This window comes from Microtus ochrogaster, chromosome 1 (assembly GCF_000317375.1).
Source record: "Microtus ochrogaster isolate Prairie Vole_2 chromosome 1, MicOch1.0, whole genome shotgun sequence".
Taxonomy (NCBI): Eukaryota; Metazoa; Chordata; class Mammalia; order Rodentia; family Cricetidae; genus Microtus; species Microtus ochrogaster.
Window position 1 is genome coordinate 61,104,521 of NC_022009.1, and position 12,496 is coordinate 61,117,016.

The window sequence follows — 12,496 nt, forward strand, 5'->3', positions numbered from 1 at the left end:
TGCGAAGCAGAGCAGGCACTCAGTAACTACAGTGTCCAGACACAGAAGGCGAGGCAGAGCAGGCACTCAGTAACTACAGCGTCCAGACACAGAATCCGAGACGGAGCAGGCACTCAGTAACTGAGGTGTAAATGGATGCAGGCGCCAAAGAAGCAGCATGAGCTGTCATTAAAGTGAGGACAGTGGAAACAGATACATGGTGGAAAAATAGAGACAAGGCTACGTGCTGGCTGAGAAAATGTGGCTGGAAAGGGTGCGATCAATGAAGGCTGCAAAACTGAGCAACACAGCGTGGTCTTCAGTACCTCTTTCCACGAGAATCAAACACAACTGCATTCAGGGAAATACTCCACCAGGGGAAGCTGCTTTTGTCTGAAATAAAAGCTACTCATTGTGAGTAGATTTCCTAGTTATTTTCCCTTGGATCTAATTCATCATTGAAGATATTTGTCTTCCTTTCATCTTTGCTGGTATAAAATTTTAAGATCACACATGTTTCTATTATTACAAAAAACAAGATAGAATCTTTGTTTTACAAAATAAAATCTTATTAAAGGTCTTAATTATCACTTTCTCATTCACAAAAGAAACTATTATAAAAACAATGTCAACTATAAGCCATCAAAAAAGCATAGTTAGAGCTGGGAACATACATAGCTCAGTGGCAGAGCACTGGCTAGCACACAATAGACCTGGGTTCAATTTCTACCACCACAAAAAAAAATAGATAGCTAAGATAGATACATACGTATAGATACACAGAGGTAGATAAACATATAAATGTTGCGTAGATATTAGTATGTACAATATACTTCTATCAACATAGTCTTGGCAGGCTACAAGCTTCTACAGTGTGGGTTTAGTTTTCTTTATGTTCCCAGAGACTGGCAGTCAATGTTCCAGGTACTTTGTAGATTTGCTGAAATAAAATGAACTGTCTTAGAAAGCTCACGGCACTTAACAGCTTCTGATGGTTTTTATGTTTCCTTCTCTCAGACTCAGCAGTCTTTCCCAGTGTGCATTAAAATTATACTGTAGGCGCTGGAGAAATGGCTATGCAGTTAAGAGCACCCGGCTGCTCTTCCGGAGGACCTGGGTTCAATTCCCAGCACCCACATGAGACCTCACAATTGGTATGTCCAGTCCCAGGGGATCCTACACCCTCTTATGGCCTCCATGGGCACTAACCACATGCATGTGATACAGAGACATAAATGCTGGCAAAACACCCATTCACATAAAAATAATAAATATTTTTAAAGACTTTAAAAATTATACTATAAAAGAATAAAAGTCACAATAAAAGTAGTTTAGAAAAATCAAGAAATATGATCCTCAATCTGCCTGGTCAGTAGTATTATTAGGCAAATGTTAGAGAGGGAGGGCCAGGGTATGATTTCCAATGACATACGAACACATATGTGCACAAATCACACACACACACACACTGTTTAAGTATATCACTAGTATAAGATGGTAGTACAAATCTATAATATCAGCACTTAAAAAAGTCTGGCAGGGAAATTGTGAGTTCAAAGGCCAGCCTGGGCTACAAAATAAGTTCTAGGTCAGCCTGTACTACATGGTAAGATCTATCTCCCATTGGAAGATAGGTAGGTGGATAGGTAGGTAGGTAGGTAGGTAGATACATAGATAGATAGATAGATAGATAGATAGATAGATAGATAGATAGATAGATAGATAGATAGATAGATAATAAGCTCACTGGCGGCTCTTACGTCGATATGGCTACCTAGACATGCATGCTGACTTTTCTTTTCTTCCAAACTCCACTAAAATGATATGGGGGTACGTCATTTAAGACCAAGCTGTCCTTACCCTGCAGAAAGGGACCATTAGCAGATAAGATGTTTTTAAAGAAAACTCTAGATCTCTAGATCCATGGCCTCAGACTTTGGCATTAAACCTTCTAGAGGGAGGTTAAGACAGATCACATGGCCCTCTGCTGCATCTAGAGGGAGGTTAAGACAGATCACATGGCCCTCTGCTGCAACTAGAGGGAGGTTAAGACAGATCACATGACCCTCTGCTGCATCTAGGATTTCTGAAGGTCTAAAGTAAGGCTGAACTTTTGCGTGCTCGAACATTTCCCAGGGGTACTGATTCTGCTGGTACAATGGCACTATGGAAACAACTATCCTGCTATTCTAAATAAACAGAGACCAAAAAGAGAAAAAAAAAAGGAAAGAAGCCACATTTTCCTTAATTAATTCTAACCAGACTCAGAGTCAAGAAAATGCTACAAACGACCTCCTCCTTTTTTTGAGAAACAGTAAGTTGAAAGTAAGGAACAGTCTAGAAAATTGGAGAAAGCAATTTCCAAACTTAAAACTTTTATTAGGGCTAAATAACTATAACTGAATAGAAGAGAGTGAAAAGAGTCTAAGGACTCTTGGGAAACACGATGATAAAAAGCCAGAGCAGAGAAAATGAACATGTCCGGGGTCAGCAGCTCTCGAATGGGTCTCCACAATGAGGACAAACATCAACAAAGAGAAGTCTCTCTGAACGGAAAACACTCAAGGCCAATTTCCAAGCATGCACCACCTTTTAAAGCCAACAACCTGACAAATATTTGTGACAACTTTAAACTGTAAAAGCCATAAAGAAAGCCTTAAAAGCTCTGAGGGGAAACAACACATGCTATTACAGAGTCATGTGACTCAGGAAAGCACCGGGCGTTTTCATTAGAACGTCAGAAGAAAATAGAATACCGCTTTCAAAGTTCAAAAGTAATTTTGAGCCTTAAATTCTACATCTTCGCTAAATTATCAAATACAAAGAAAGAATAAAGATACCTTGAGAAATTAAAGAACCGGGAGAGTTGACTTCCTGATTGCACTCGTCTGCCGCTTCTTTCCTGAGGACCACCAGTGGGCATCACCGAGTGACAGCTACGGTGTGGGCAGAAGGACACACCGCCTCTAGCTCCTTTCGGGTCCTCCCCATATGACATCTGACTCATGCCCTCTTATTCTCTAGGATTAAGCTGAATCTACCAGAAAATCTCAAGTATCCTTCTGATATCAAGAACTTTAATTAAGCCACCAATTCTCTTTTGCCATTGAAGGTAAGCTTCATGAAGTAAGGAGGAAGCATTTTTAGCCATTAAGAACTCAGCTGGCCTGGGTCTGAAAAAGCACGGGATAAAACTGGACTTGCTGAACATAGCGGACAATGAGGACTACTGAGAACTCAAGAACAATGGCAATGGGTTTTTGATCCTACTGCACATACTGGCTTTGGGGGAGCCTAGGCAGTTTGGATGCTCACCTTACTAAACCTGGATGGAGGTGGGCTGTCCTTGGACTTCCCACAGGTCAAGGAACCCTGATTGCTCTTCGAGCTGATGAGGGAGAGGGACTTGATCGGGGGAGGGGGAGAGAAATGGGAGGCGGTGGCGGGGAGGAGGCAGAAATCCTTAATAAATAAATAAATTTAAAAAAAAAAAGAACTCAAGAATGAGCCGGGCGGTGGTGGCGCACGCCTTTAATCCCAGCACTCGGGAGGCAGAGGCAGGCGGATCTCTGTGAGTTCGAGACCAGCCTGGTCTACAGAGCTAGTTCCAGGACAGGCTCCAAAGCCACAGAGAAACCTTGTCTCGAAAAACCAAAAAAAAAAAAAAAAAAAAAAAAAAGGAACTCAAGGATGCATCTGGAAAAGCAGAAGGGAAGGAGAGAGGGGAAAGGTGGGGACAGAGGGAGAGGGGGAGGGAAAAAGGAAGAGAGGAAGAGGGAGGAAGGAAAGAAAAGAAAAGGAAAGGGAAAGAGAAAGAAGGAAGGAAGGGAGGAAGGAAAAGATAAGATGAGATTCAAGAAAGTACAAAGGAAGAGAGCTGTAAAGAAATGGGTTTTTCATTTGACTGGACAGTAGAATTTCCTTGAGGCAGGAGCACAACTTTAAAGAAACAGTGTGGTATTTTCTTCCTACTAGTCCAGTTAGGATGTCTGGTTCTACCGTGAATGAAGATCACACAAGCAAACAGAGTGAATGGGTAATAACTCACATTTTCAGAAGCCAGGGCTGAAATCTTGAGACATGAACATGCCTATCTCTGCATTCTAGCAAATTCTGGATCCCTATCTCAGCAGGACACTTATAACAGATGCCATTTTCTACATGTGCTGCATGAGAGAAAGTGAGAAGTACAGCCACAGCTACACACATGAATATCTGTACCTCTATTGTATGTAAATTTATACTTTATATATTCATATACTTATATATGTATTTAAAATATAAATATAAAATATTCTAGGATATTTTAAAATAGTAAGTTGGAAATAAGAAACCATATGAAACATATATTTTATATATATATAAGAAATTAAAAGATTATGAAATAGGTATATATTATTAAATAATGGCTTGCAGGATTGCATATTATGTTCAGTATTCATTTTCACTTTTACTTTTCATACCTAGAAAACAGATAATACTTAACATAAATCAGAGCATTTAAAAAGTATATTCCTATAAACTATAGCTACAGTAAACAACGAACCATGCTTCCTGGAGAACATGTAGATAGCTCACTTCGTATGTAAGAATACAATATAAGACCGCCATTGTAGGGTCAGAAAAATGGTTCAGCCAGTAAAATTACTTGCCACACATGCCTCACAGCCTGAGTTGGATCCCAGAACCCACATAAAACACAAAAATGGTGGTGTGTGTCTGTAACCCCAGAACTCCCACTGCAAGATGGAAGACAGAAACAAGAAAATCCCCCAGAGTTGCAAGCCAGGTAGCTTGAAGCATGCAGCAGCATAGCACACACGCAAAGGAGGCCCTACCTCAAACACGAGGTGGAAGGGACGCAAGTCCCATGGTATTCATGTGCCTGCACACACATACACACACACATATGCACACACACGGTAACAGTAAACACAACTTTAAAATTAAAAGGAAAAAAGGATGCCATTGAACAGCCTTGGGAAGTGGCTCAGTGGTAGAGCCCCAGGACGAGAATGCACAAGGCCCTGGGTTCAATCCCCAGTCCCAGAAAAAAAAAAATCCCATTATACTCTGTAATAATTGGAAAAGGGGCACCAACTTAAACATTTTAAAAAATCATATGGAAACCTACCACTATGGAAGCTTTCTAAAATATATACATATAGCCGGGCGATGGTGGCGCACGCCTTTAATCCCAGCACTTGGGAGGCAGAGGCAGGCGGATCTCTGTGAGTTCGAGACCAGCCTGGTCTACAGAGCTAGTGCCAGGACAGGCTCCAAAGCCACAGAGAAACCCTGTCTCGAAAAAACCAAAAAAAAAAATAAAATAAAATAAAATATATACATATATAAAAGGAATTTAAATAGAGCTACCATATAATGGGGAAGGCAGTACCCCAGCTAGGTATCTTATGCCACCTACAGTTCCAGGAATGAGTAACGTCTTGTTGAGTAGTTAGCCAAAGATGTCCCACAGGCACAAATAACACACATACCTACAAACATCACAGGCTACTGTCAAGGCTACTGGTTACTCTCCATTACTTATGGAGGAGGCTCTGGGAGGAGCTGGGGGAAGTGAAAGAATATGATCGAAATTAATTTTTAAAAATTTTTTATAAAAAAAAAAATCCTAATGCCATTGTAGTGGGCTAGGGAGGTCAGTGGTAGAGCACCAGCCTAGATCACTCAACCCCACAGCTCCAGGGAAAAATAAATCCCATTGTCCTTTAATTGGAGTAAGTGGGAAAAAGGGAAGCCAACCTAAAGAGTCACTCAAAAGAAAAGTGTTCAACCATGAAAGCAGCAGTCACAGAATGTGGTTCAGGGGCTAAGAGAAAGTGCTGCTTCTGCAGAGGACCTAAGTTCTGTTCCCAGAGCCACATGGCAGCTCACAACTGCACACAACTCCATTTCCAGGGACCTGGCCTCTGCAGGCTTCTGCATATGCGTGGTGACATGAATTCGTGCAAACACGCATATACATAAAATATAAATCTTAAAAAAGAATGAAGGCTATCACAAAACTATGCAGGCACATGTGGGTTTAATTTGTATACGCTGAGATGAAAAGATGAATAAATACATACAGAACTATTCTCCAGTCAATCCTAGGAATAAAAGGGAGAACTGACAACCCTTCAGTCTTACATTATACACATAATCTATTCAAATTCTGCTCCAAAAGACTAACACTGCTTTTAGAGTATCTTTTAACTTTTTTATTGAGTTAAATAAGTTGAAACTTATTTCTGTCTGAACCAGGCAGGCATGGGAGTACATGTCTGTACTCTTAGGACCTTGGAAGGTGAAGCAAAAAGACTCTGAGCTAGCTTGAGCTACAAAGTTAAAGTTCTAGACATGCCTGGGATTTATACTGTGGACCTAGCCTCAAAAAAAAAAAAGAGTTGAACTCAGAATATTCCTACCATATATATGAACTGTACAGTAAATTTTTATTTTAAAAAATGGCCTCGGCGTGTATCATCATGGATACATGGCCAACATTTAAACTGCAACACCACTGTTAATAAATGAAGCAGTACTAATGGCAGCAGTGTTAGTCCCTTAAAATGTGCAGCTGACCAAACCTAGACTACACACACTTCATCGCCACCTTAAAGATACTGCAATGCATTAATATTTCCATGATGAATACCTACCGAGTCGTTCGCTGCCAGAGCAAGAGCAAGGTTCACTGAAAGAAACAGAGAGAACTCAGTTTAGTAACTTTCCTTTTATGGAAATCAACATTTCCCTCACTTGTAGAAGAACAAGGATGAGGATAGAATAAAAAAGACAAAAGGACAAAAATAATAATAATTTTGCAACTACCAATAGATGCCCGTCCCATACTGAACATTTTAAATAGTTCACTTACAGCCTCTTATAATTTTGTTCAAATATTTCACTTAGTTTTTCTTAAAATAGTGTTAATTATTTCTAAAATAAATGCTGTTATCGGTACCTCAGTGCCTAACTCACACATTCACAAGTATACAGGAAGCTGGGACATGGCACAGCAGGAAGTGAGAAATAAATGGTATGGGGTAAAGTGTGGTAGCCAAAATGCCTATGCCAGGGATTCTACAGACAAAGGGGAGGAAAGCAGTATCCCCAAAAGCACAGTTAGCTAGCTCTGCAGCCAGGTTACAGCTGAGCAGAGGGTCTGAAGTCCTGGATCCATGAGGCTGATGGATGAATAGGTCCTCACACTGCCCGTTTCCCACAGTGTGAATCCCATCTCCTTGCAGAACGATGCTGTCAACTCTATAAGGAAAGTAGCTGGACGCATAAACTGCCCAGCAGACCTGAATCTGAACCTGGCTCCCCCAGCTCTTATCACTGTATAAACGTGATTGCTATTTTATGTCAGTAAGCTCCCTCCTTTATAACATAAAGGGACCTCCTCCTTTTACAACCGTTGTGAGGCTTAAAAGAATATGTATATGAAGTATTTCATCTAGGGCAAGGTACTTACAAATCCACGTTTCTATGGTACGTGATAATTCTGAATTAGAAATACATTATAGGCTAAACATCATCTAACTTAAGCAGCAATCTTTTTAGGGGAACTCCTCAGGCTGCTGAGAGTGAGAGCACAGAGCTGTGTCACTGGAACCTTCAAAACAGATAGTCAGTATAGCTCAATAGCGCTGAGGAAAAGAAATGTCTTCTAATGGGCAGGGCTGCAAGGAGTTTCTCACATTACTGTTCCTTACAATCTCTTTAGAACTAAAGGATTCCGATTGGAAATAAATTGAGTGTTAATTCTATTTTGGAACATAATCTTCGGTGCTAAAATATCATCTTCGTGACAAATCTACAATCACCAAAAAGGGTGAAGAAGCCTCTCCATCACTACTATATTAATAGAGGCTGTGAAGGATAAGTGGCTGGGTAGAGTACTCTTCACTCAAGCCAGAGGACCTGAAAGGAACCACAGCCCTGGGAAGGACAAAACCACAGCCCTGGGAAGGACAAAACCACAGCCCTGGGAAGAACAAGGGAGGAGACCAGCAGATCCCAAGAGCTCCATGGCCAGTCAGCCACCGAAGAAGAGGAGAGCAATAAAGAAACTCACTATTACCCTATGCCCTCCACCCACATACCCCTGAACACAGGGACATACACACATATAAACACCCGCACACACACCAAAACACTAGGTGATGTACAAAGAACTAAAACAACGCTAAACCTTGTCAAGCCTTTCCAAAGACTATTAGCTTCTGGTGACTTTATAAATGATACAAGTGATGCAATTAAATAAAAAAGTCACAATAACAAACATTCTCATTGCAAATATACAACTATATGTACACTGATAGACCGGAAAAGAACAAAGATAATTCAGTACACGATTACAAGATGTTTTAATATAAACTTGATATAAATTTTACAAGATGTTTTAAAAGTAGCAGCAACTAATCACTGAGCACTTCCATGAAAAGACACTGGGCTAAGTGATTCGTTTAATTGGCATATCTCCACCTCCCAGTTAAGGGCCCAGAAAACCTGCAGGCAACCTACTTTTTGCTCAACTGAGCAGACAATCTGGTAACCTGTTTAGTTCAGCTCCCACCATTATCAAATCCTAATACAGGGAACCACAAATCAGAAACATCACAAATATTATGCTTGAGAAGTGATCGTTGACAGTGTGTTTGGCAGTTGGCACAACTTCTTAAGAGGGGACTGAAGGTCTTACAGTACCTGCTGTGGTAGACTTTCCAACTCCACCCTTTCCAGAGGCCACCACAATAACTTGTCTAACACCTTCTATGGGCTTCTGCTTAGGAAGTCCTCGGGACATGATTTGTGTTCTTCTTTGTTTCAAGGCCTCACTCTCAGCGCCTAATAACTTAAAAAAAAAAAAGATTTAAATCAATCATCCTTATTACTGCATTACTACTCTGTAAAACTGAAGATGATCCAGAGCTTGAGTTTAACATAGTTTTCTTTTCTAATTCTGTTCATTGCCACTAATTTATCCTTTAGGTGCTATTTATTGACTGCTAATCTTAACTGCAAACATAAATTGTTGGAGCTAAAATTTGTCTGCCAGAGTAAGTGAGGATGTTAAAAAAAAACCTCCGCGTATTCACTATTCACTGAAAAACCCAAGATAGGAGGGCAATGTGCACGCCATACATCCATGCTCAGGAGCGTTCGGGGACCCGCTAGCGGGAGCTCGCAGGCGTCAGCCTTCAGGCTCGTACCAGCCCCTGGCGCGCTCGGCACACACCTGATGCCCGCAACCCAAGGCTCGGCGCCCCAGGGGCGGGACAGCGGCCCCGCAACCACCCCGGAGTGAAGCCCCGCCAAAGAGCAACAAACGCTGACAGGACCCCATGGCGAGCAGCTTGTCGCCGGGACAGGGAGAAAGCACTTCGCGCTGGCGCGGGGTGATGACGTCACGTGGCAACCCGTGGCTTCTCCTGCCTGGAAACGAGCCTGATTGGTGCGTCTTCGACTCAGGAACCAACCTCGTATGCTTTCATTCTGATTGTCACCAACTACAAACGTTTATGCGCCTTTGACCGATTATTCCCGAAGCCTGTTCACATGTATTATTTCATTTTATTCTTCCAGAGTAGACAAGGGGACTTTAGAAATTTTTTGTTTTGAAACTCGGGGGGGAAGGGGGGGTTTTATCCTGGGAATGAACCCAGGGAGGGCCTCGTTCACACTAGGCAAGCACACTACCAAGGAGCTACATCGCCAATCCTCCTCTTGTGATTAATTTAAAAATTGAGACGTAGAAAGTTTAAGATGAGTTACCCCATCTTGGCAGAAATAAGAAATGCCAGGACTTGAAGATTACGTTTTCCATACTGTATAATACTGTATATGTCAAATAACCTCACTACAGCTAAAGATTTTTACATCGCATAGCAGTGTGTGTGGTCGCTTCAACATGGCTACTGTTAAGATTTTTTACATAACACACACACACACACACACACACAGAGTAATACTCTGCGCTAAGCTATTCCAAGTGGATTAAAGACCTCAACATAAATTCAGTTACCGTGCACCTGATGGAAGACAAAGTGGGAAGTAGCCTTGAACGCATTGGCACAGGAGACTACTTCCTGAAGAATATAAGACCAGTAACACAGACACCAAGACCAACAATTAGTAAATGGGACCTCATGAAACTGAGATGCTTCTGTAAGTCAAAGATACTATCAATAGGACAAAATGACAGCCCACAAAATGGGAAAAGGTCTTCACCAATCCTACATCCAATAGAAGGCTGATCTCCAAAATATATAAAGAATTCAAGAAACTAGACATCATAAAAACAAAATTTCAGTTTTAAAATGGGGTACTGTTGGTGTATTTTTCTTTGGCTGCCAGCTCACAAAAAATGACACAGAGACTTATTAATTATGAAAGCTCAGCCTATAGCTTAGGCTTCTCCTAATAGCTCTTATAACTTAGTCCATATCTCTAAATCTATATTCTTTTGTGTGAGTCTGTTATATTCAGTCTGTGGTAACCATCCTCCTTCCTCTCCATCTTGCTAGCAACTCCCCTTTCTTCCTCCCAGAGCTCTCTGTTTCTAGAAATCCTGCATAACCTCTTCCTGCCTAGCTAATGGCCACTCACCTCCTTATTAGACCAGTTATAGTGACACATCTTCACACAGTGTAAAGGAACATTCTACAACAGGGTACAGACTTAAACAGAGAATTCTCAACAGAAGAATCTCAAATGACAGAAAAACACTTAGAGAAATGCTCATCATCTTTAGCCATCAGGGAAATGCAAATCAAAATGACCCTGAGATTCCATCTTACACCTGTCAGAATGGCTAAACTCAAATTACACAAATAAAAGCTTATGCTGAAGAGGATGTGGAGCAAGGAGAACTCTCCTCCATTTCTGGTGAGAGTGAAAACTTGTACAGTCACTTTGAAAACCAATACCTAGATCTCCCAGAAAATTGCCAATCGATCTACCTCAAGACCCAGCACTACCACTCTTGGGCATATATGCAAAGGATGCTCAATCATATGACAAAGACACTTGCTCTACTATGTTCATAGCAGCATTATTCGTAATATCCAGAACTTGGAAATAACCTAGATGTCCCTCAACTGAAGAATGGATAAAGAAAATGTGGTACATTTACACAATGGAGTATTGACATCAGAAAATGTGAAGGCAAATGAATGGAACTAGGAAAAAAAAACATCCTGAATGAGATAATCCAGACCCAGAAAGACAATTACTGATACGTACTTACTCCTAAGTGGATATTAGCTTCAAAGTAAAGGATAACTACAATCCACAAAAGATTGTACCACCAGAGAAGCTAGGTAACAAGGAGAGCCCAAGAGGGAATGCATGGATCGCCCTGGAAAGGAGAAACAGAAGAGATCTCTTGGGCGGACTGAGGATGAGTGAAGATGGGAACTTGAGGGATTGAGTTAGGGGTGTTGGTAGAGGGGGAGAGTACCAAAGGGAAAGGGTGGGGCATTTCAGGGTCAGGTAGAAGCCTGATACAAGGGAGACTCAAACAAATCTACAAGGATGTACCCAGAGAAATCTATAAAGATGCCCTAGCAATAGTGGATATGTAGCCTATATTGACCATCTCTGGTAACTGATTGGTGTCTAGCCCAATTGTCATCAGAGAGCCTTCATCCAATAACTGATAGAAACAGATGCAGAGGCCCACAGGCAAATATTAGCCTGAATTCAGGAAACCCTGCTAAAGAGAGGGATGAAAGATTATAGGAGCAAGAGGGATCAAGGACATCCACAAGAAAACCCACAGAAACAGCTAACCTGACTCATAGGAATTTACAGACTCTGAACGAACAACCAGAGATCCTGGATATGACCAACCTAGGCCCCTCTACATATATGTGGCAGTTGTGTAGCTTATTCTACCTGTGAGACTCCTGATAATGGGAGCAGGGGCTATCCCTAATATTCTGACTGGCTCTTGGGAACCTATTTCTCATACAGGATTGCCATGCCCAGTCTTAATACATGGGAGGTGCTTAGTCTCACTGCAACTTGATATGGCATGCTTTGTTGATACCCATGGGAGGCCTGCCCCTTTCTGAACAAAAACAGAGGAGGAATGGGTTGGGGAACACACACAAGAGAGGTACGGGGAGGGAATGGGAAGAGAGAAGGGAGGGGAACCTGCAGTCAGATGTAAAATAATTGCATAAATAAATAAATAAATAGGGAACTAGAAACTGTCACTATAATTCATTCACTAAATAATGTGGTTGGAGACTGCTTGCTTATTTCCCAGTTGCCCAGACTCCTGAAATAATCACACAGAAATTTGTATTAATTGCAATACTGCTTAGCCAATAGCTTAAGCATATTTCTGACTAACCCTTATATCTTAAACTAACCCATCTCCATTAATCTATGTATCGCTATGTGGCTGTGGTTTACTGGGTAAAGTCTCATCTGGCGTCTGTCTCCTGTGGGGCTACATGGCTTCTCACTAACTCTGCTTTCTTTCTGCCAGCATTCA

At 41.4% G+C, this 12,496-nt stretch overlaps 1 protein-coding gene across 1 annotated transcript in view; it reads right to left on the reverse strand.

The window, feature by feature from the left end:
- The window catches only part of Nubpl (nucleotide binding protein like), a 183,086-nt gene extending 173,726 nt beyond the window's left edge, over positions 1 to 9,360 (reverse strand). Inside the window, exons 1-3 of the mRNA XM_005343742.2 lie at positions 9,230 to 9,360; positions 8,698 to 8,845; positions 6,645 to 6,679 (exon numbers count right to left, since the gene is read on the reverse strand). Coding sequence (XP_005343799.1) covers positions 6,645 to 6,679; positions 8,698 to 8,845; positions 9,230 to 9,337 — 291 coding nt within the window. The 5' untranslated portion in view covers positions 9,338 to 9,360. The remainder of the gene's footprint in view (positions 1 to 6,644; positions 6,680 to 8,697; positions 8,846 to 9,229) is intronic.
- Between the last annotated feature and the right edge of the window lie 3,136 nt (positions 9,361 to 12,496).